The following is a 24,867-nucleotide window of genomic DNA, read 5'->3' on the forward strand; positions in this document are numbered from 1 at the left end:
CAATGGTTGAAGTTTCTGGCATTCCCCAAATGGGAGCAGAAGCTCCCTACTCTTAGCTGTTGCAAAAGGAAGGAATGGTTAGGCAATGTAGCTGATAGCAGAGACACATCTGATAATCCTGGAGGGTCAAAATGGTGGGGAGGTAGAGACATCAAAGTAAGATGCTGCAACAATACACTGTAGCATGGCATTCCCTCCCCCCTTGCCTGTGCGGGGTGCTTTGTCCTTCCCTATTTGCATTGGTAAAGGAGAGGTTCCAGTATGGTGTTTGTGTGTGGAGATTTTCTGGGACAGAATACCTGCAACAAGAATTCTAAGAAGAGTTAACCAAGTATCTTGTCATACATAGTGAGGTTGTTTACGCAACAAGTGGCTATTTGTGCAAAATGCTATCTTTGTGCTCCTTTCACCATGGCTCCCACCACTATTTTCCCTTTGAGAGACTGGAGAATTATCTCCCCATGTCATGTAGTCTCTCTGGCAGGGGCTTTAGTACTGGGGATGGTGTGCTGTGTTTGGCTGCAAAATGTAGTCTGTATCCTATGCTCATTGTAGGAAAGTGGGCGGGGTAGGGTGGAAGGAGAAGCAATTTTCTGAAGCTTATATCCCTTCCTCATTGGGTTATTTCTACCTATGCTAGCTCTATCATTGGTATAGCAATTTTCTGGCATGGGGGCTTGTCTATTGACTGAAGTGGGGTTAGGATATGGTATATGTCAACTCCTCCTTGTCCCTCCTATGTCCTTCCCACGTCACGTTCCAATCCCTATTCTGGCCTCTTCGCTGGCGTAGTTGTGCTGGTGTCCAAATGACATCTGAACTACATTGGCACAGCATAGCACTGGTGTCCATAGTACATCCATCAGCTGGCAGGCTTCTCTGCTAGCAAAGCTGTAGTTGTACTGGCATATGTGGAGATAGGCTGGCATATCTTGAGAGTAGGTTTGGCTGGCATGCTCAAGGGCTTGAGTGTTCCCAGGACAAATGTTAAGTGCTTTGGAGTGACAGATCTTCATGGTATATCACAAACTGCTTTTCCCTAGTTTTTTCCCTAGTTTTGGGAAGTACTTCGTGAGGAGCTGCCATTCCAGAGGAAAAAGTTAAAGATACTGTTGGCCATGCCCAAGCCCTTGGATATGCCTAAATTGTTCTTTGGATCCAAGCCTAACACATTTATGTCAACATAAGCTTTTGTGGGCTACAATCTTCTTCATCAGTTGCAAAGCTAATGCTGAAATAATTGTCTTTAAGATGCTGCAAGGCTCTTTGTTGTTTTTGCTATTTGCAACAGGCTACTGTATGACACTAATGAGGAAGTGGAGGAGGAAAAGAAACCAATGAGGCATAACCCTCCCACTCAATACACTTTTTCTGTTTGAATGTTTTCTTTGTTTGATTTTATGTAAGACTTGTCAGTTGAAGAGTAGGATACAAATGCTTTAGATATAACACAGTTACCCTTCTGGAAGTTCTATTGCAGCCCCCAATAAAATGAATTTCCCTTAGGGAGGGTCAGAAACACTTGGCCACAGCTTCCCCCAAAATCTCAATTGTTTGAGAGCTGATGTGAAAGAAGGTACTCCTAAAAGTACACTCAACTCATGTCACCCGATGCATAGCACATTGGTCCAGCAATCAACATTGGTCCTGCAATCAACTATCCAATCCTTTTCCCTGCCAAGTTATAGAATGCAGCAGTGGTGCATTCCATTGCGGGGTTGATTGGACAGATTGCAGTAGATATTTTTTACTTACAGGATGCCCAGTCACTTATGTGTCTCCTCCTCCCCACCCTTGCTTTGCTCTTCCCCTTCCCCACCCATGACACATACCAGTGTTGATGGAGGCCTCTGGAGCTGCTGCTGCATACACTGTGCCATTGTGGCAGCAGCCTGGAAATGTATGATGGTGGCCTGGCTTTCATGCTACTGTAAAGGCTAAACTAGACCCCATTTGGGCCCAACGTCACTTTGAAGATAATTATGCTTCTTTATAATGTAGGATGTTTTATGCCTAAATATAGTCTTCCTATGCACAGAGGGCAATAGCTGACCTCCAACATTTTAAATAGGTAGAATTTTTCTGTACTAATTTGTGCATACTATTTGTATTTCCTAATGATGACATAAATCTGTTTATATATTGTAAGGAAATATTTTAGAGAAGGAAGCAGGAAAAGATTTTCTTTATGTTTTAAAGCTGGCTTCTCACATGATTTTGCATTTCTTTTATTATTCCATCCTAGAAGGTAGAGTAATTAACCATTTGATGAAGATGCTTGCTTTGTTATATTCTGCATTTCTTTTATGAGCAGTCTAAAGTCAACTTTCAAAATGGTTGCGCAACACGGGGAGCCCAATCCAGCACAAATTCATGGGCAGCACTGCCACCGTGGCCAATGCTGCAACCTGTGCAGGAATTTCGGCTGCTGAAGGTCTCCTCAGGGTAAGGGAATATTTGTCACCTTGCCCTGGGGTAAGCCTCAGCAGCCACAATGGGGCAACTTGGACTTGCATGAGTTCAACTGCTGGTGCATGTTTGTGATGCCTCATGTTGGCAGATCAGGCCCAGGAAGGGCGATAGGATGCATGTGTGCCAGTGCCACTGATTCCACCCCCTTCCGGGTCTGATCTGCCCATTCCCACTGCTGTCACGGCCCCTGCCCAGTTCCACCCCCTCCCTGCCTGCTCAGTTTGGAACTCCCCTTCTCCTGTATGCACAGTCCAGTGTGGGCCTTCGGGCCAACAACTGCTATGCTGTTACAAAGTGCTTTGTGGCACTTTTGCAACAGCAAGCACCAGTGCAGCGCACATGCTTTTTTTGGATTGTGCCAAAATACTATATAATTCAATATATGTTCCAGTGGGAACATATGAAAGTTATTGACAAATGTTTGAACCAGAGAAAATGATCAAGCATAAATTTTTGAGATTGTGAATTTTCAACCTCTGGATGTAGGAACACAGTTCCAAATTTATCTGGTGTACTCTCCTGCTTTCTTGCATTTTTATTATTTAACAGCAATCCAGGGACTATCTTAGTTGTAAGAATCATTGTGTTTTGAAATTTGAACTCATTTCAGGAACTAGGCTTTGGTTTTTTGATATATGATTTGTTGATCTTTTGTTTTGAAAGGAATCCAAAAATATTTTTATAATAAGCCAATATTGTAGATGTGCAAAGGTGGAAAAGATGCGAAACCAACATAATCACATAACTTCCAGATACAGTGGTGTAACCTTGAGCAAAAACTTAATATGCATGCAATGAATTCCTTTCAAAATTGCAATGCAAAGAGCTATGTTAAACTCCCTTGTCAATGAGGATTGAGGCTGCAGTTCTATATAGCAGTGGTTCCCAAACTTACCTGAGTCACAACACTGCCGAAGCCTCTTCTTCCTGGCTTAGCTAGGCATTGCTATCTTGGATCTTGCAGAATCCAAGATGGTGGCACCCAAATCTCATGAGATTTTGTGAGATCCAAGGTGGTGGCACCCAGGTGGCACCCAGGGGAACAGGTAGGGGGACAACTAGAGACATCCTGCCAAACATTTCACACTTTGGGAACCTCTGCTACAAACTTCCCTGGGAGTAAGCCCCATTGAATTCAATGATATTTACTTCTGAGTATACATGCACAGGATTGTGCTGACAGTCATGTAACTTTGGTGTGTAGAGAACTGGTATACTGTTGATGTATACTGGAATTGGTATACTTGGTATATACCAATACTTGGTATACTGGAATTGGTAGAATTGGTATACTGTTGATACATACCCTGAGATGAAGCCATTATTGGAACACTTCACATGAACTGAGATCACAAACTAAACATTCACAATGCAAATAGGCATGCTGGCAATTTGAACTCGTGGTAAAGTAGTCTGGTGACAGCTGCACCTCACTGTTTGTGTCAATCCACATGCTACTGTGCTACCAGAATTGTGGGAATTGTGGGAACTGACTTTTAGTTCCATATAGATGTGATGGAAATTTTTACATTTAGAGCCAAGTGCCAAAGAATCCTTGACTGTTTTTTCTTTTTCTTTTTAGATGTAATGCAAACAATAATACTAGCAATACTAGTTAGTTTAGCCTAACTAAAGTTAGGCACCTGAAACTGTAGTGAACAGTGAGATAAAAGCCTGATTTTTATCCATCTCTCTCTCTTTCTGTCGTGTGTGTGAGTGCGAGAGAGAGAGAGAGTATATGATTATTTTAAAAGCATTAAAGGGAAGGATATAACAAAACAGACAGCACTTACATATGGAACAAATTGTGTCATGCCACTTAGATATTTTTAGGTGAAATAAAAAACAAATAAGTGGAACATGTTTAGTGCAATATACTATGGCTTGGGTAAGTTTCTCATACTGTAAACTGCAAGTTTTAACTAGGAGCAAATTTAGGAGCTACTACCCTGTAGGCATTAGGGAAACTAATGAGGGTGATGCCTTGACGGAACAGACTCACAGGTCCAGTCATGGTTGCCAATGCCAATACATCTTTGATTTAGTTCTGATAATGTCCATTTGTTTAATTATTGGTTTAAAGCAGAAAAATCTTCACAAGCGTTGAATGAAAATCTAGCAGGACTGAACCCCTATAAGTTTGAGTGTGAATATACAGGATGCTGAATTCAGTTTCTGTACATTTCTATAATGAGTTTAGCAACGTTGACATAATACTGACTCATCCACTTCTGTGGGAAGGAGACTCCTATGATTCCTGTGACGGTCAGACCTGTGCCAGGATTTTGTTCAGATTCCCATCACACCAATATAAAAAAATACATCTGCAACTTTCATGGAGGTGTCCTACATCCTGCTGGCTTGTCAAATGCCAAAGACAGATACCAGTTGTCCAACAACTTTTAGACCTATGGAGCAAAGAAAGCATTGTGGTTTGTTAAACTATGTGAAGGATTTCCGCATACACGCACATTATGACTCTCTAGTTAACTTTTAGGCCCAAAACAGCACATTTTCAAAAGAAATAACTTCTTTGCTTCTATCATTTCAAACAAACAAACGAACAAACAAAAAACCTTCGATATTTTTGGAATATCCCATTGAAAGGTCCAATAAAACTCATCTTGACTTAAAAGAAAATTGGATGTTCAACACTGCTGAAGTTCAGATAAGCTAAAACTTTATGTATTTGGTGCTTTCTGAAGGACAGCTTTATTTTTCAATGGTTTGAGAGAAACATGCTTAAGAATTTGCTTTCTAAAATTTTAAGCAGGAGTTTTTCTTTTTTCATGTCACAGTAAATACACTGACAGCACAATCCTATGCATGTCTACTCAAAAGTAAGTCCCATTGAATTCAGTGGAACTAACTCCCAGGAAAGGGTATATAGGATTGCAGCATGAGAGATTTTCTTGCTTCAAACAAAAAAGATATGTTATTCTGTTATCTTGACATTGCACATTGCTGCATAATGCAGTAATTCATAACTGCAAATCCTGCGTGTAAAACGAATAGGCTACTTTCAGTCTGTGGAAAGTTTGACCTCAGGGACACAGAAACTGTTGACTCATTGTTTTTACTGCATATACTATTAGCCCTTTGTCACATTCTGAGAATGACATCATCTTCATCACTGTTAGTAGCAGGTACTGGATAAATTAAGAGCTTTCTACTTTTCTTTCAACCGGATTTATAGTACAGTATATTCCTCATGTTAACTATATTTCTTTTTCCTACTATTATAATCTATTGTTTCGGGCTAATCATATGTAAGACAAGTTCGTAATCAGAGTAAGAGTTGCTGGAAACCTTCACCCTCCCCCACTGTGCACTCTGTTGCAAAGATCCAGGCTTCTAGGCATGTTGCCAGAGAGGACAAGGCCTGGAGATGAGTGCCATTGTCAGCACTTGCCTCTGCAAAAGTGGGTGGGATTTGAGAGGGGTGGGTTGGGATCTGGAGCAGAGGGGACTAGGTCTTTACCCTCTTCATGGTTGAGCAGCAGCACACCCGGAGTCTCTCCCTGATTCTGTTTAGCCAAAGCACAAAAACTTTCAAACTTTTGCAGGTTTAGTGCAACGCTGTATAAATAAAGCTGCAGGAGTATGTCTTATTGAACTCAGTGGGGTTTACTTCTGAGTAGACATGCCTAGGATTGAGCTGTAAGTATACTCAAATTCTTAGAGTGGGAGCTCTTATCAAATGATACATGAGATATGACATAAAATAACAAGAGTGAATAGACACTGCACTTTACAGGCCCACCTCTGGCAAAGTACATGGAGAACACAAAGAGCAAAATCCTAGGCATGCCTACTCAGAAATACTTTCCATTGAGTTCAGTAAATTTACTTCAAAGTAAGTGTGCATAAGATTGCAGCCAAAGCCATGGTTTACCCTTCATTTCATATGGTATCCAAAAATTACATTATGTCAAAGAAAGAGTCAACATAGGAAATGCCAATTTTATGATTATCCATAAAAGTCTTTGGGTCCAATCCTATCCAACCTTCCAGCACTGATGCAGCCAGCCATGTCAACAGGCATGTGCTGTATCCTGCTGTGGGGGGGAGGGCAGTCACAAAGACCTCTTCAAATGTTCCCTTACCTAGGAGCTGCATTGTGGCTGCATTGGTGTTGGAAAGTTGGATAGGACTGGGCCTTTGCTTGTCTTGTTCATGTAGCTTAACCTGTGCTTTGAGTGCGATTTGAGATCTGTGAGAAAAATAACCTAGTTTTAAAATAATAATAATAAAGGGGGTCACTCTCTCGCCCAGTGTTTCTCAAATTGTGAATCAGGAGCCAATTTCAGGTGAGTCCCTATTCATTTCAATATTTTATTTTTAATATATCAGACTTGATGCTACCATGGTATGTGACTGCATTTGGGGAAATATTACAGACTTGTACTTTTAACAAGCCACTATGCACCACAGACACCCGCCCGTAAGTCGATCCCACAGATAAGTTGAGAGCAGGTTTTGAGCCAAAAATCATGGAATTTTCAATGACCTTCGGATAAGTCAGGGGTTAAACGTAGGGGGGTGTCTGACTATAGTTTTGTCTGATTTTACCCAAGGCCAGATCCTGAAAAATAACCTACCACTAATTGTTATCTAAGAACTGTGGTCTCTAATTTATTAAAAACATAGTAAAAGATCATAAGATACCTTTTTATTCTTTTTAAATTCTAGTCTTCACCACCTTTTTGTAAACACTGTCAGAGTAAGTGCACTGTAAACAACATACCAGTAAAACAGTGGTTCCGAACCTGGTATTCATGTACTCCCAGGGACTCAACAGGACCTTTAGGGGTACTTGAAAAAGAATGGAATAATGGCAAAAAAAGGCAGGTTGTGCTCCAGAATGCCTTGCAAGGCAGGAATGCTTTGCAAGGACCAGCAAGGCAGGAAGGGAGGTAGCTAGTTGGCTGTGAAACCTCACCAATAGCTAGTTTTTGGTCATCAATTCATGTATGAACCAGTTATTGAAAACCAGCACAGTAAAAAAGCTGAAACATAATATGGAAAGTGATCAATCACCCAGAATTTCTCAGCACACTTCTGGTGCAAAACTGTGATAAATACATGAAGTCTGGGCTTTCATATAGAGGAGATGAGTTGTATTATTAATTACAAACATTTTGCTAATATGAAGGGTACAATTTATGGAAATGGGCTGCCAAGGGATATGCAAGTGAAAAAGGTTGGGAACCACTGCAGGAGAACTATGAATCAAATCCACCTTTAAGGTGTCTGGTGTGTTAAGCTAGAAGCTCTACATACAACATACAACCCATAACACATAACTGGGAGTGTGCAATTCGATTCACAGCAGAGAGATGCAGCTGCATATATTTGCAACTCTTTTTACTCAGAAGTAGACCCACTGCTTTCCATGGGTGTTATTCTTAAGTAATGGTGCACTGAATTGTAGCCTGGGATTTTGCTTCAAATGGAAAGGAGGATCCTATCCTGGTGTTGAAAAAAAACAGACCTGCTTTGCAAGCATTTGCAAAGCAGAACCAGGCTGCAGCAGAAGGAAGGAGAATAAAAGGTTAACTTTGGCTGGAATTTCCCAATGAAGTTGCTGTAGAAACAAATTGCTTCTAATGAGTGGTGCCTGCCTGCTGCTTGAGAAAGAAAGGAAACTTTTCAGAGTTGAAAGGCTCTGCCCTCTGATTGACTGGGAGATAAGGTGAAGTGATAATTGGAGCTTGATTACTTGGCAAAAATTTTAGTACTATAAGCAGTATATTGTTTTAACAATCATAGTAAATGGAACTTACTCCTGGGTAAGTGTGGGTAGGATTGCAGCCTAGGATGGGTAAAATTTTTTCCTGCTTAATGACGTCACTTCCGGTCATGACATCACTTCCGGTGGGTCCTGACAGATTCTCATTCTAAGAAGTGGGTCCCGGTGCTAAATGTGTGAGAACCACAGCTCTAGCCAATAGTGCCAAATGTTGTAAAAATCATATTGAGGACATTAATAAACTACCACTGATACCCAGATATTTTTAATGGCAATAGCAATAAGACTTTGAAGATCTTACACTTCAGCTGCAGTGACACCGTGGTATTTTGTTTTACTCAGATATTTAATTTACTACAAAAATTCAGTGCTGAGGAGTATTTGTTGCAGCACCCTGTTTGTTTGGCATAGCTCCCAAACAAGGTGTGGCTTTTTAAAATATACTATCTAAAATGCAATCAAGTATTGTAATTTCATCCAGGTTTTGCATCTTCTTGTTGTCAAATGGGAAACAAATTGAGTAATTTAACTCAGCAATTATAAGAGTCTACAGAAGGTCAAAACAGTTATAATGTAAGCAGCTTTATTTTTTAGGAGGTTTACTATACAGAGACCAGAGAGAGAGAGTCTTATGACATGTCTACTCAGTTCATCACACCTAGATCAGAGGAACTTCCTGGTTAATACACATAGAATTGCAACCTTTATAATGTAAGTATGCTTCCTTAAACTGGTCAATAAGAATACACCAGATTTCCACAGACTCTTAAGAATACCAATATAATTTTGCTTCCTCTTTCCTGAGCAGAGAGGTATGCTGGGCAGTCTTTGTAGAGTCAATTTTAGAGGAGGAAGGATGAAATCTTGCAGCATTTTTGAAAATCAGTTTATTTACAGAATTGCAAATAGGCAACTAGAATATACACTTGCTAGAATATAATATTCTAGAATATTGCTACACTGCACACCTACACCTGTAGTCCCTGGCTGAACTGAATTTCTAAAAATGCTACAAACCTATTTGCCTGCCTGCCAAATAGGCAGACAGTGCCTCACAGTTTAAGAAAGTTGCTCTTAATTAACTTTAATTGCTTTGTACCACAGAGACCTGTTTAAGTCTCTAAATGAAAGTTTGCAGCAAAACTAGTATGGTCATACTATTTTGGTGAAGCGATTCATTAATATATGAATATTCTTCAGCATTTACATGGGCGCATGGAAAAAGAATGTTGAATATCTAATATAAAACTAAAATACCCAGTTGCGAAAATGAAGGCATTACTTTTACCTCCCACAGACTTCCTCTGCAAAGCAGTGGGTTAGCCACTGTAAGCTTAAGTGAATTATTCATAATATCAGTCTAATTTGTTTTCCTTTCCTTTGTCTCTTTATAATCTAGGCTACCTTCTTTAAGACAAATATGGTGATACTTCTTGCTGAACCATCATTTGTCAGTGCAACTAAGTAAGGTTTTAGGCTTCAGAGGGAGAAAAAGAACTACTACACTGGATAAACAATATGCTTGCTAGCCCCAGTTCATATTTTTCCCCCCAACAAGGTGTTGCATGCAACTAGTACTGGATATATTGGCACAATCACTGAATGTGAATATGTATTTGCATCAAAAAGTGGACAGGAATGCATATTACCTATCATGTGTTCCAGAAGTTGCCATAAAGCATTGCTTAGAGCACACTGGCATATGGCCCAATGCATCTGCTGACTCATCTGGGCAGACAAGGATGCCATTTGAGAAGGACAAGAGAAAACAGTTGCCACCTTCCATGTTTCAGACTCAAAGGATATTTATTTATAATTTAGGACCTATCCAACTTTGAGGTACTGATGCAGCGCTGCATCTTGCGGTGCGGAGACAGTCATGGAAGCCAAGTTAAGGGAACATTTGTTACCTTACCTCAGGGCTGCCTTGCAACTGCATCCCAAAAATTGGATAGGTTTGGGCTCTTAATATATTTACAGCCCCCTCTTGTGCTTTGGGGGCACTTAGGGATGTTTATGGCAATAAAAATACAAGAATGATAATACTAGAATATAAATTAAAACAGTATAATTAACAAGAGTATCAGTATAAATTTCATTCATATTTATATCAGTATAAAATTCATTGAAGGGTAATTTAAGATGGTATCCAAAATTACAAATTAAAAGACTGCTGGAATCACAGGACTCTTGTGGGAGGGAGGGGTAAACAGTAGGGAAACTTTAATCTAGTAGTATGATATGGGAATATTAGACCCTATCTTAACAGGCATCAATGTACATTCAGACTGTGAAAGTATACAATTTTATCAAAATGGGATAGGCATATTGTACTTTATTATTTCAATATTTTTTTCAGTTCAGATCTGAACTACAATGAAAATCTTTTGGTTATTGCTTTTGAGCAACACCTACAATTAAAGTAAATGACTATGACTAATTTTCTGCCACCTAATTTACTCAAAGAACGTTTTATTCTAATATCCAATATGCAAATAACAGGAGTAACTCTTACTTTCTAAGCAAGAATGCTTAGAATCACAGAGCAATTATAATGTTCACAGTGAAATACAAGATGTCTTTATACACACCCTTGTACACATAACCAGTGTTATCAAATGCTAAAGTAAAACAGGTGTCACATGAGTAACAGATTTTAGGAGTTTGCATTTTTAATATAGATTATATCCCTTATTATTATTTTGGTTCTTCCCAGAAGATGGATATGAGTACGTATAACTGAGAAACCATAACATAGATATTCTATTCTGAACCACTAACTTAATGTTTTACAGAGCAACTTTATTTTTTTTTATTTGGAGAGCTGTTTAAGGATGGTCTGTGTGAAACACTGTTCAGTGATAGCTCAATAGCTCTGCTTCTTCCGAACCACTGGAAAATTTTAATATATCTTGCATTCCTTGTTCTACAACATCCAAAACAAAACAAATAACTGGTCTTTGAAAGTATTGCAACATGCACTCTCCTGTCTAATCCTGGAGTAAAAATGTAGTCATGGAAAATGATGCTGCAGCACCTTTGCATAGAGCACAAATGTAGCAGAATATGTTCTTGGCAAGCATATCATCTGGGCCCAAATGCCATGTTTATGACATTCAGCATGCGACTAAAAAAAGAACTAACAATGGAAGGCCTTAAATGGTACTTCCTAGTAAACAGCTCCAGTAAAATGGCTGTTTCTTCGTATGATTACAATGCCTGTTTGGATTTTTGGAAATTGGGTTTAGATAATGTTGACTTATATATTGCACTTATGATTGTTGGTCTGCAAAGACCCCCCAGATTGTGAAATTTGCCATTTTAAAGGCATAGTTTTTGTCTCTGGTTTTGAGTTAAAATCTCTTTTAATATGATGCCATAAAACAGATTGGTTTAACACAACCCAACAGTCTCACTCTTAGATATGAACTTTTCTCCTCCCATACGTTATATTATCTGAAAATCCTTATCATAATTTATACAAACTGATAATACTGACATTTTTTAGAATGAGTGTTGCATGAATAGTGCCTGCCTTCAATGTTTAAATTATTGCAAGAGGGGGGGAGGAGGTGTTTGGTACTGTAAAATCCTTAACCTGTTTCTTAAGAATAAAAAGTAGCAAGACTCTAAACCTCAATTTTTTTAGTATTTCCTTGGATAAGAGTGATATATTTATCTAGAAGCACCAAATTAATCAGTTAAGATTAATCAGTTAAGCTTCCTTGTGTTCCAACATGAGTGGTTAACAGGAATATCCAATAGGGGGGCAGGGCTGAAAGATAGGAAGAAGTGTGTGGGATACAATTACCTTCCATAAAAGCAGGTGATATTCTTTATAGTTTAAATATTCTTCATAGAGATAACAGTGTTAAATTGTCTTATACTTAAAAAGGGGTGGGAGCTTTATTTCAGAATAAAGGCACAGCTGACATTTTGCAAGTTTTGAGTTAAACTTGTCCTTGGACATTAATCTCTCTCTCTCTCCCTTGTGTGTGCACGCACATATTCTAAAAGGAGTTTAGCCAGGTAACCCAAAATTACCGTGCGCTTGACCATTTGCTACTTTTAAACATTACTCATTTTAATATTATTAATGTTAACATCATTAACATTAAACTGTCTCCTTCACTTTTAATGATGATGCAGCAAGTTCAGGAAGGTATTAGAAAACCAAAACGACCACCTAACCACTATAAACTCTGGGAATTCAAAGATGCAAGGCCTTGAAATAACCTTTACTGTTGCTTAGGAAACCCTTGTAATGGGATCCCTTGCATTATTTTCCTGGCCCCTCTTTTTTTGTTCCCCTCCAGACCGAAATTGTCTAATAATATTTTTACACTGGCACCTTGGGAAGATAACAAGGAGCAGCTGAGAAGTTAGCTTTGGAATCCGAAAGGGATTTGCTGTTGAGTGCACAGCTGGACCAAGTCGAACTGGAATTCCTACAAACTGCAGTCCTAGCCAGTGATGCGCCCAGCTGGTGCAATCCAAAGGTGATGGATCCTGTACTTCTGCTCTGGTTAGATGTGACAACATGCATTTTGTGGGGCAGCTAGAAAGGGGGAAGCTAGAAAAGAAGCAAATTACCTCACTTGTTGCTGCAAACCTGGAGGCAGCGAGGCTTCTGATCTCCACCCGCCCCGAGCGGCTGCTGCGGCCGCCTTGGAATCACTCCGAGGGTTGGCTTTGGCTTTCCCAGGAAGAGGAGCAAGAGCCTCCGCGGAAGCTTCCCAGCAGTGCGCAAATGCACGGCCGCCTCTCCCCCTCCGGCATCCTCTTGGCTGCAGGAAAGCTGCGGGGGGAAGGAGTGCCTGCCGGCACCTTGAGCTGTATGGGGTGGGAAGAGAAATGCCCCTGCGCGGCAGGTTGCAGTGCAAAGGGGCGCAGAGGGAGGCGATGCACGCGGCGCATCCCCTCGGGGGTCTCTGAAGCTCCTGCTCGCTCGCCCTGGGGAAGGGGCTGCGCTGCAGCAGCCCGTGCTGGGCCAAGGAAGTCCGCTGCAGCCCCGGGGACGAGGCTGGCGAAGCCCTGGGAGGGAAGCGAGCCCGTGCAGGCAGGCTGTTGGCGAAGGCGCGGAAATTTCAAAATGTTTGGACAGGAAGAGAAGGAAAAAAGAAACCGTCAGGGGGAGGGACGGGGCAGCTAACGGTCCTGCACGGCCTCTTCCCTCCCCCTTGGCCGCCAGAGCCGTGCTTGGAGCCCCGGCCGGGCGCCTCGGTGGGCTTGCGCCTCTGCAGGCGCCACCAGCGCTGCGCGCAGCGAGGTGCGCGGAAGCCAGCCAGCCAGCCAGCCAGGAGCAGCAGCAGCTCCGACATTTTGAGCTGCAGCCTGCCTCTTGGGAAGCCAGCGGGGCGGGGACGCCTCATTCCCACCAGGGCATCCCGGCGGGTGCCCAGGGCAGGAGAGGCGCGCTGCAGAGCCCAGCGCCGGCATATCCCCGGGGGTGGGGCGGCCGCTGCTTGTGGCAAGCCTACCTGCGGGGAGCAGCAGCAGCGTGGTGGAGAGAGGACACTGCGCACTTCTCCTGCAAGGGGGGGAGCCAGACACCCGCAAGGGGGATGGGGGGTTCGGTCCGTGGGAACGCTTTTGAGTGTTCCACGTTCGCATTGGGGCAGCTTAAGCCCGGCAGGAACCTGGAGATGGACTTTCTGCAGCAGCAGCAGCAAGAGATGCGCACCCTTCCATCCCATGGTGGCTAAGAGATGGAAGCGCCTCTGGTGCTTTGAGTGCGCCCTAGATTGTGGCCTGGGTTTTTCCATCCCACACACTAACCATGGACTGTTATTTCCAATTTTACCCCCCTAATTTGATTGACACCCCGGGCCTTTTATTTGGAAACAACAACTGGCCTTGATGTCAGGGGATTTGCTGTCAAGTAAGTGAATTTCCCCATCCCTCCTGGAAGTATGTCTTGCTGAAATAAATGCCATCTCCTGCTTCGAAGTCCACCTGATCAGCATCGGGGGTTCAAAGGAAAAGCTCCGTGGAAGTCTATGGAACTTGGTTCCAAGTAAAATATAGTTTGAACTGAGAAGCTGGCAGAATTGCCTGTGCTGCTAGATTTCTTTGAAAGCGTCTGGTACTAAGATCCTGATCCCATTTTTTTTCTCCTTCTGGGAAAGAAGTTTGACTGAAATCCTTGGGATCTGTTACCAGGCCAGGCAAATGGTATGATGATACTTTCTTTGAAAGCAAACTTAATTGAAACACATGCCAGTTACTTTCAGAGGCCACAGAGGTTATTAGGTAGCAGAGTGATACAGTAGTTCATTCCATTGACAGTCACGTATTCTCAGCCTTGTAGGTTTCTTACAACACAATCCTATGCATCTGTACTTAGAAGTAAGTTAGTTTAACACAACAGGGCTTACTCCAAGGATGTGTATATAGGAATACAGCTAAAATCTATCAGTATTAGGCTGCTTGTTGAACATTATTAAAACCATTTTTGCCCTGCCCACAGATGTAAGCATTTGGTCCCTGTTGCATATAAGCAACATCGGGCAGAAATGGCTTAAACCAGGGACATATGAAATTGTGTTTACTCTCTCTCCCATTTCTGTGTGGCTAAAAGAATGCCCCATATTTAGTTCCAGGTATCAGTAAGATAAAACAACCCCTGTCTAGAATGACAGTCCCAAGCATACACTGACTGAAGGATGATTGTACCGAGTAGGGTTAACTTGCAAGGATGTTTCAGTCCAAAGCTTGCTTATCTAGAAACAAATCCTTATGGGGTAACTGGATGCCACCCACCTTCTTGCATGGCTACATGCATCATAAAACAAAGCTGCTGCCTCTTGCCTGACCTTGTCATTTGATGTTGAAATGCTCTCACACATCTGTGCACCAGTTATGTCCCTATTCAGGACAGTTATGTAGCTACGTCTTTATAAACAGTTTCCACCTTAGAGTGTGGCTGTGATATCATCAGCTGCGTCTGAGACTTTCAAGTCAAAAGACACATGTGAAACCCAGTCATCAATATAACTGCTTCCCCCTCTCCAAAATTTCACATAAACTGCATCCATGTTACCTCTGGACAGACTATCTCTAGGGCAGGAATTCGTATAGGCTAAAAATAAGGTTGAAACTTTGTTTTTTATTTGTATAAAAATGACTGCTTCTTGTCCCTTTGGCCTTACTGCTGGGGAACCATCAAACTCATTTCTGAAACCACACTGAGCTCATAACTTCTCTTCTGTGTGAACAATCCGAAACAAAGGAACATCTGATGACCTTTTTGTTTGTTTGCTTTTTAGCCCACTAGGCAGCTTCTATCACCTGTTAGAAGACTGTGAATATCTGCACCAGATTATAAGATGGATCTCTTTCCTTTTTTCAAAATGGCAGAAATTGGCGAGTGTTCATTCTATAAGAAAGAGTTTTTAGCTTCTCAAGAGAAATGCCATAGTTCTTTCTACCTCAGACAGAATTTGGTTTTTGATTAGCACTTTCAAATCAGGGCTTTAGTTTCACTAAGAAAAAAAAGGCTAGGATTGGGTTAAATTCTGCCTTGCAGTAAAGGTCGCTGTTTTTATTAGCAGTGGAACTGGCTGTTTTTTCTCCTGACCCTTCTCAAACCTCACCTCGGTGTACAGTTCAGAAGAGACACCCTGTTTAAGATTGGACAGAGCTGCCTGATCTAACTCTGCTTTTTGAAAGGGGGAAGTCCTGATTATATTCGGAAAATGCTGGAAACTGAGCTCACTCATTCTAGTCGGGTTGTTGTTCTCAGACTTTAAAATTAACAATCCATAATACTTTTGGAAGGAAAAAACCATCTATTTGTCACTTTTATGATCTTTCAGACTCTCCATTCAGTTCACACAGCCACACACCCCACCCCTGTCACAAATCCAAAAACAAAACACTTTTTTGTGAACAAGAGTGAGAATAAAATTTAGAAATGTGCCCCAGCTTCACAACTTAAAAGATTTTCTTTTTAATAAGAACACTGTAGTAGTAGAAGTGAGAGCATTTTAAATATGTGATAGTAGTTATGCAATTTGTAACTGATTCCCATGCAAGATAAATTTGTGTTTAAAAACTTCCCTTCTGAAAAACATTAAAACCAAAACACTAAAAGGAAAACTGTTCCATTTTATTTCTGTGAACTTCTATTTAATGCACTTAAATTTAGGGTGATCCACTGACTAAAAGATTTGAGTCAAAAATCTTCAATCTTAGCTTTGTAAATGTGAATTAGAAAAAAATTCTTTCCCTGGAGTAATTTAATTGAAACAAATGGAACTTTTCTGGAGAAAGTAGGGCAGGGCTGGCACTTTAGGATGCAAACCACTTTGAGAAAGATCCAGAAGCACTCTCAAAAGGCAGACCTAGGTAGTAAATGCAAGCTAATTTTACCAAGCCTTTGCTTTCTAGTTAAAGGCCAGTTTTTAAACTGGCGTGTGTTTGTATGAGTAATATTGTTTTGTGTAAAGCAAGCTGGGAAAATCTATATCAGTCGCCTGTTCAAATCAGACTTCAAGAGAACCTTTTCCTGAATGTAGTTGCTTAGGATGCAACTAATCCCCCATCCTCCTCCTCCTCTTCCTCCTCCTCCTCACAATTACTGAACATGCTTCAGCAAATGAACTGCTTCTCCAGGCTCCTGTTAGTGTCGCTACCTAGCTAAGAATAACAAAATGGTACTTCTCACACACTCCCAATGTTTTTTGTATCTCTTCCCCCAACCCCATAAAGCCTTTTCACATCACTGTTCACTCCTTCATGTCATGTTTTATAGTACAGTAACATAAGGCAAGATGAGGTCGAAGGGAGGAGAACAGAATCACAGTAAGCCCCTTTTAGATCTCAGCAAAAAAGAAAAAAGTCATTTGCAAGCACAAAACTGGTCCTCGTACATGTGGTCAAGAAGGGAGGAATGGGAGAAGAGGTAACAAGCCGAGAGAAAGCACTGCAAGAAGACAAGCGGTCACAGGGGCTGCCTCCCCCCCCTTTGCTACTGGCGTGATTTTTTAAAATGCACTTTCAAAAGAATCACTCCCATGTCTGCCACTGAGACCCACACCATCTACCGGCTCTTGGGGGCAAGGGTGTCAAGGAGTACATCGGTGGGGGTCTGTTCAAGTCCGGGCCGAGGGGAGGGCTCTGGTCCCTCCCCACCCTGCTGCTGCTACTGCTGCCGGCGACCCTGGAGGAGCTCGGCGACGGCGTTCCTCTTGTAGAGCCTGGCCAGGTCGTAGGCGGTGGCTCCCTGCCGGTTGCGATGCTCCACCCGGCTGGGGGTGTGCTCCAGCAGGAAGGCCACGACGGGCAGGTGGCCCTCCTGGGCGGCCAGGTGCAGGGGCAGGTTGCCCTCCCGGTCCTCCACGTTCACGTCCGCCTGGAAGGCCAGCAAAGTCTGCAGGGTGTCCAGGAAGCCGGCGCGAGCCACGTCGTGCAGGACGGCGAAGCCCGTGCGGTCCTTCAGGTCCGGGTCGGCTCCTCGCTGCAGTAGCCGCCGGGCGATCTCCGGATTCCCCAACTTCATCACCTGGCGGAGGGGGGGGGGGCGGGAGAAGAAAGCCACACAGCTCAGTAGACTTCACACGTGACGCGTGTATTGAGTCACACCCGTGTCTCTCTTAACCTGCAAGAAGCTGCCAGGGGTTGGACTGGATGTTATTGAAGTGAGCTGCTGGGTCTGGCCTGCCTCACCCGCAGGGCTGGGGGGGGGGCGTACAAAGGATGCCTATTATTCTCCCCATCTTATGCAGGGCAAACGTCTAATATTTTAACAGACCTATTCCTAAACTTTTTAGAGTGGCTGCTGTTCCCCCTCCCCCCCTTTAAGGTCTGCTGATGCCCAATCCACTGTCTGGTCTAGTCTGCATCCATAGGAGTGTGGCTGTGTGTGTCCCTTAAACAGCAGTGAAGGCAGAAAAGTCTAGAGCTTTTCTAGACACTGAGATTCAGTGGTGACGGAGCAACTCCACCTGCTGAATCTTTGCTATGCCGGGTAAGAAAAGAAGACCATAGTTCTGTAGGTACCGATGCCATGGCACACTTGCCTTAACCATTTCTGCCCTACGTTGCATATACGCAACAGAGATCAAATGTGTGCACCTGTAGGTTAGGAGATGCAAAGGCTGCGGGGGGGGGGAGGCTGCTTGGGGCGACAAGGGCAAGAGTTTCAGAAATATCGTAGGGGGAAACTGGCAGAACAACTTTAAAGAATTCTTCCCCTTTTAAAAAACTGGTTACATTCTGTAATGATCTTAATGGAGGATTTTGTCCGTTTACAGGGGTGTTTTGGGCACTGTGAGACACCTCTGTTTCCCAACTCTGATTCCATTGAAAAAGGAAAAAAATACTAAGAGAACTAAGATGAACACATTTATCATAGAAAGCTGGTGCGATCGTCTTTACAGTGGGACAAGACTGTCATTGGGACACAGACTAACAGGGCTACTTCAGTGAAAACGATTTGACTCATTTCTCAATTTCCTCCAACGCAGTGGAAATCAGGGTGTTCAATCCCACTCTTAAACACAGTGACTTAGAAATCAGTCCCATTTGAAATCCAGAGAATGAGCAGTAAAAAAAATCTGCTTTCTGATGCAGATATTAGTTTCACATTATACATGAGGGAATAAGGTTCCCGTGTAGTAGTTTGTTTATATAAAAATGCACATTTGGAAGTCACAAGGGCGCCATTTCCCCCCCCCCCCTGTTAACTTTCTTTTGCGATTCAGTCCCTCAAAATAGATGACATCCTCTGCTAAAGGCAGAGAGCAGGTGGTGAGAATAATGTGTACTGAACTGATTTGATCAAAATAGCAACTTCAGGCACCTACAATCTTCTTTCGGCCCCAAACAAACAAACAAATCAAATCGGGGTCAACAAAAAACAGGTCTCTGCCAGGCTAACTGAGGTGAGGCAAAGGGGGAAACTCCAGTAAATGTGGAAGTCAGCTCCATTAAAGAGTTAGGAGGTAATGGAATTAGAAATAATGGTTTGGTGCTTGTGAACTGGCAAGGAAATGTAAAATGATCCTATTATGCTATTTGCAACTAGCATATTGATTTAACAAAAACAAGGAAAAAAAACAAAAAAACAGGCTGGCATTTTAATTGTGAAACCAACAGGCAACTGCCTCACGATTTGGGGAAATCACCCCATTTCAGTATAGTGGATTTTGCTCCACCTTCCATTCCTGCCAATACATTTTTTTTTCCTTTTCCCCAGAGGTGACTGAATTTAATGGGACTTACTCCCACATTAGTGTGTTTAGGATGGCTGTAATCCTCCCACTTCAGTGAGACTTTTTCACTTCAGGCATTTACTTAAGGCACTTCACTTCAGGCATTTACTTAAGACTAAACAGGAATAGAATAGGCTGCACCAGTTTGCTGGAGAGGAAGTTTCATTGAATTCAGTGGGCTTATTTTTTGTTAAAAATATTCCAGGTTGCACTGTTTGGTGTCATAATAGTTACAGATACAAATGAACACATTCTGGTTTCCCCTTATAAGTGGGGAGCGCCAAAAGCTTTCTGAAATCTTTATATTCAGCTTGAATGACTTTTTTTTTTTAATTGTTGCCATTCCTAAATATCTTTTTTCCCTTGTAAACACACTGTAGCTACCACCAAAAACATAGCTCTTAAGTTTCAGTGTCCTGGCTTCTGCTTTCTGTTAAGACAAAAATAATTTGATATCACAGTTTTGTAAAAATGGAAATAAAGGTCATGCATAAGGGTTGTAATGTATGGACAAGATTTCCTAGATCTGTGACCCCTGGACTTTTTGCATCCCTCAGAACCTTTAACTTTGAAAAGCGATAGTCAGATCTTTTGCTATATCACACACTGAAGGTTGTGCTTTGGTCAAGCTCTTTGCTTCTTGGAACATGCCTTTTGAAGAATGCTGTTCCTTAACTGCTCTATTTTTTCAACTTTGCTCTCTCTCTCTCTCCCACCTTATACAATCCTGTTTTGTAAGGAATTTTTTCTTCTGCTTTAGCATAAACAAGGGGAGCAGTAGCAGTAAACAAAACTGGAAAGAGCTGTAAAAATAAGAGGGATGTCGAGCCTTAGTGAGCCTTAGTGGGGGGGGGGAACGTTAGAGCTGGGATGTGCAGCAACACCAGCTGCTAGTGTGAATGTGCAGCACCTACAAAGAAGGAACCCATTGTGGGATAGCTTTGTTGCACATCACCTGCCCTCTCTCTTTTAGATCTGGCTGGAAATGCTTGAGTATCATTAAGTCTGAAAACATGCTTGCTCAGCAACTTTGCAGAATCTGTGCGTATTCTTAAGGCTTCCAAGCCTCATAGCCACCATATACTGGAGAAGCAAGGAAAACACCACAGGGTAAGGCATCAAAGGGGGGGGGGGAGTACAGAGTGGAATGTATATGGTATCACATACCAGATGGGTATGTCAGGTTTGGTCTCAGATGTGAAATGTTCTGTTATAGAATTGTTCCAACAGGGGGAAAAAGAATAGATAATTAAAACAAAGGCCTACCAGGGTAATCTGACCTTGTTGACCAAATCTAAGAAGGAGGCCTATTTCACAACATCTATTTCAAAAAGTGGGGAGAGAGAGACTAAAAGTTCAGAGAAAATAACAGGCAAGAGTGATTTTACCAGCAAGAGTCTATAAGCCAAACTGTGTTTTCACTTTCTTGTAATCAAGGGTAAGCAATATTGGGGACTGTGTTGACTATCAGCTTTCTCGAGTTCTCTCATCCGCCCACCAGATCTCTCTGAATTATACATACTGAAAATAAGAAGTCAGCTTCGCTGATATGTTTAACTTTTGGGGAGGAGGGGGTGTTGGTGGTGCGGCTCATTCAGTTGTTTATGATTAAGCAACAAGAAAAAAAAAGCGGGTGGTGGAAGAGAGATGCCCATTTGGCAGGAGATGCTCCTGGCTAAAATGTGTAATGCTAAATCACGAGATGGCCATAGGAAATAAACCCAACACGAAGGTTCTGCCCTTGGAAATGAACTGCAGCCCCATTTTGGAGGGCAGGAAACCTGGGGATATCTTTCAACAGCCCTGCTTTGAATGTCCATCTTTCGTATCCTTACAAGATGTGAGATGCATCCCAGCAGATCCATCAGCCTTAAGCCTTCTCCCCCCCCTCCCCATAGATAGGAAAAGGAATATAGAACTGAATAGGGGGTGAGTGGGAACCCCCAGGAAAAAAAGATACGGGAAGAATTCCTGTTTTGCTTTGTTAAAAAAAAAAAAATCAGTGCCTCCAAGGTGGTACCGAGGGCAAAAGCCTAAGCTTGTCTACTCCGAAGTAAATCCCATTATAGGCAGTGGGGCTTACTCCCAGGTAAGTGTGGATAGGATCGCAGCCTTACACTGAAGAGGGAGCCCCTTTATGAAGTCTCAAGTCCCAACAGCAGGGCTTCCCCCCCCTTTTAAGTCGGCGTAGCAGCTAATCCCACCGCACACTGGATCCGCTGCCTCGCCGCAGGCTTCCACCTCTGTCCTCGCAGCTCGGTGCTTGCGTGCATCGTAACACTTTCAGCACCGTTATTCGATGTCGTTCTTAAACGAAAACATCTTTGCAGCGGCTCCGGGATCTGAGAAGCTGGACGGGCTCCAGGTGCCGCCTGCAGATCTAGGCACGGGCAATGGGTGGACACGGGGCGCTACCTACGGCGGGGAAACCCTTGCCGTGAAGCTCGGCCACCAAACTGGGGATGGATGGGAAGGAGGGAGCCCTGCCTGTTCCCCGGGGGCTCAGTTGTAAGGGACATCTTCGGTGTTCAGTACCCTACAGCAGGAAAGGCGGGGGGGGGGGGAAGGAGGTGAAAATCTCTGGACATCAAGAAGAAGAAGTGGGGGACAAAAGCACCAGCCACCCTCCTACAGAAGCCCCCTACTCATCAGCCAAGCGGACCCCCGTTTATAGGAACGGAAATAATAAAATCGGGATTGCACAGGCTAGGAAGGAGGTGTTTACACCGACCTGCTTTGAAACACGACCTAGCCCGGGTGGTTCCTTCTCTCTCTCTCTCCCCCTTCCACCCCCCCATCTACAAAAGGGTGTTTTGTTTTGTTTTTTTTTAAATCGGATTAATGTGTACTGATACGCGGGTCAAAAATAAAAACCCTTCCCCAATTTGCCTTCCAAGTACGTCACTTTAGGGAGTTGGAGCCGCCAAAGTTATAAAATATGGTAACCAGCTCGCTTTGGTTAAAAAGAAAATGCTGATTTTTTTTCCCACCCCCCTCCTCTCCCCTGTTTCAAAACGGTCCTCCTCGCCTCTTCCCCCCCCCGTCCAACTAGTTCGCCTACACTGCGTGCCCCCGGGACCGCCTGGATCAGACCAACCTGCAGCGCGGTCCTCCCAAACCCATTGGGTGCATTGACGTTGGCATTCCTTTCCAACAAATGGGTAACTTGCGCGAGGTCTCCTCTGGCAGCCGCGGACGCCAACTCATTCGCAAAGGCTTCGGCCATTCCTCGGAGCGGCTGGCTGGTGGTCGGGGGGGGGGGAACGACACGGGACGGACCGACCCCAGCTCGCCTCGGATGGTGGGGATCGCCGGCTGTTTTTAGCCGGGCATGGCATCGGAAAGTGACAGAAGGAGCGGGGATGGTAATCTTCGGGAGTAGACCTTGTAGTAAATAGTAAAAAAACGCCTTGCCAAGAGCCCGCCCCTCGGTTCACACGTGATACGGAGACTGCTCGCTGCAGCTCCCTCGAAGCAGCAGACCTCTGCACCTCTAACGCACTCTCCACGCTCCCCTCCCCGAGGACCTTGGCCGGGGCCATTGGGGAAGTGCACAGCGCGGTGCGTGCGCTGGGCTGAGCGTAAAGTGCGCCCTGAAACGCACCAGGCTCACCCCTGGAGTGGGTTGACCGCAGAGAAAGGTGACCAGGGTGGAGGCGGAAGGAGAGGGGGGAGGTAGAGGAGGAGGAGGAAAAGGGGGAGCAACAACCTACCACTCTTTCCAGTGGGGACGCCTGAGATCCAGCGCGCGCTGCTCCTCCTGCGGAGGTTTCCGTCATCCAGGAGCGTGCAGGGAAGAAGGGACGGTGGCACGAGAAGGGCTGGTGCCACATGAGAGGATGAAGGCACAAGAGTCAGCCCACCCCTCCCAGCTGCTGTGATTCCAGGCGGCAGCGGCAGAGAGAGGGTTAATAGCAGCCGGCAGGGGATCGGCCACTAGACTGCCCCCGGGGGCTGCTGCAAAGAGCAAGAGCCCCCAAGCCGAGGGGCTGCCAACATTGCACGGCGGTGGCATTCCGAGGGGTTGAGCCAGCAGGAAGGAGAGAGCCTTGCCAGCCTGTGCCAGGTCCCGCCGAGGAGTCGTCCCTGCGACGGCAGCTTCTGGGGCTGTCCTCCCTCCTTCACGGTCTCTCCGCAGGGCTGCTGCAGAGAGAGGCGGACAGGGCGGCTGCGCCTCTTTGACAGCGCCAAGCACCGTCCCTGCCCGCTGGAAGGCGGCAAAGAGGCGCAGCGGCGGTTCTCTGCAAGCCTCCTGCTGGAGCCGCGCTTTCTGCCCGCAGCAGAGCTGGGCTGCTGGAAGCGGACAGTCCCCGGTCTTGCCGGATCCCTGCGGGCAGCCGCGGAGAAAGCCGGTTCCTCCCTCCCTCGCCCGCTCGCCCTCCCCAGCAGCCCTGCTCGGCTTTTTTTGAAAAAGAACAACATTTGAGCGCTCTTTGACTTGAAACACCCGCCCACATTTTAACGGCACAGATTTAAGGAGGCGCCACCGAGTTGCAGGCAGGGGGAAAGAATGCAGAGCGAAGCAGGAAGGCCTGGCCTGGCCAGGCGAGAGGGCGAGTCCAGCCCCAGCGCTCTCCCCGCCTCCCTCCCCCTCCTGGATGGCCTGACAGGCGCTCAGAGCCCACTCCCAGGCAGGTCTACTCTGAAGTAGGCACTCAGGGGGGCTTTAGGCAGGTCTACTCAGAAGTAAGTCCCATTATCTTCAATGGGGCTTGCTCCCAGGTAGGTCAGGGTAGGATTGCAGCCTCAGGTCCCAGAGCTGCCATGGGGGGGGGGGGGTGAAGCAATAGGCCTTCCAGTCCTCTACCCCCCCCACTTGGAGACACAATCAGTCGCCCACCCACCCCCTTTCTTACTGAGGAAAGGAGAGACTGAAGGAGCCGAATCCTGTCCAGCTTCCCATGCCAATGGAGATGGTGGTGGAGGCCTTCTCAAGGTCGGGGAGTGTTTGTTCCCTTACCTCAGGGCTACATCTGAGCTGGAAAGTGGGATAGGGGACGCGCACTCCTGCATTGTGCTTCGTGCCCACACGCCCTTTTGATCCCACCCTTATTAAGGCAGCAATCCTATCCATAAGAACATAAGAACAGCCCCACTGGATCAGGCCATAGGCCCATCTAGTCCAGCTTCCTGTATTTCACAGCGGCCCACCAAATGCCCCAGGGAGCACACCAGATAACAAGAGACCTCATCCTGGTGCCCTCCCCTGCATCTGGCCTTCTGACATAGCCCATTTCTAAAATCAGGAGGTTACACATACACATTTTCTTACACATCCACACTTTTCCTGGGAGTAAGCTCCATTGACTATAATAGAACTGGCTTCTGAGTAGACATGCATAGAATTGGCTCTAGGGCTGCAATGATCCTATACACACTTTTCCTGGGAGTAAGCGCCATTGACTATAATAGGGCTACAATCCTATC

At 44.4% G+C, this 24,867-nt stretch overlaps 2 protein-coding genes across 7 annotated transcripts in view; both read right to left on the reverse strand.

Moving 5' to 3' along the window:
• Nucleotides 1-13,725, reverse strand: part of LOC136648939 (uncharacterized) — a 67,514-nt gene extending 53,789 nt beyond the window's left edge. For 2 of the 5 annotated variants that reach the window (XM_066625274.1, XM_066625270.1), the window contains exons 1-3: nucleotides 12,818-13,544; nucleotides 8,259-8,392; nucleotides 4,694-4,880 (exon numbers count right to left, since the gene is read on the reverse strand). In XM_066625274.1, the coding sequence (XP_066481371.1) occupies nucleotides 4,694-4,697 (4 nt within the window). In that variant the 5' untranslated portion in view covers nucleotides 4,698-4,880; nucleotides 8,259-8,392; nucleotides 12,818-13,544. Of the gene's footprint in view, nucleotides 1-4,693; nucleotides 4,881-6,578; nucleotides 6,647-8,258; nucleotides 8,393-12,817; nucleotides 13,545-13,704 lie in introns of those variants that run through there. The other 3 variants (XM_066625273.1, XM_066625271.1, XM_066625272.1) reach the window with 3 other exon arrangements.
• Nucleotides 13,726-15,418: 1,693 nt separating this feature from the next.
• Nucleotides 15,419-23,284, reverse strand: CDKN2C (cyclin dependent kinase inhibitor 2C). Of its 2 annotated transcripts, none has more exons than XM_066625365.1 (2): nucleotides 23,154-23,284; nucleotides 15,419-17,729 (listed from the first exon to the last, which is right to left on the reverse strand). In XM_066625365.1, the coding sequence occupies exons 1-2, from the start codon at nucleotides 23,271-23,273 to the stop codon at nucleotides 17,370-17,372; spliced, it is 480 nt and encodes a 159-aa protein (XP_066481462.1). In that variant the 5' UTR covers nucleotides 23,274-23,284; the 3' UTR covers nucleotides 15,419-17,369. The 2 variants fall into 2 exon arrangements, with proteins under 2 accessions (XP_066481462.1, XP_066481461.1); XM_066625364.1 differs by lacking the exon at nucleotides 23,154-23,284 and adding an exon at nucleotides 22,538-22,955.
• Nucleotides 23,285-24,867: the final 1,583 nt, after the last annotated feature.

Source organism: Tiliqua scincoides, chromosome 4 (assembly GCF_035046505.1).
Source record: "Tiliqua scincoides isolate rTilSci1 chromosome 4, rTilSci1.hap2, whole genome shotgun sequence".
Lineage (NCBI taxonomy): Eukaryota > Metazoa > Chordata > Lepidosauria > Squamata > Scincidae > Tiliqua > Tiliqua scincoides.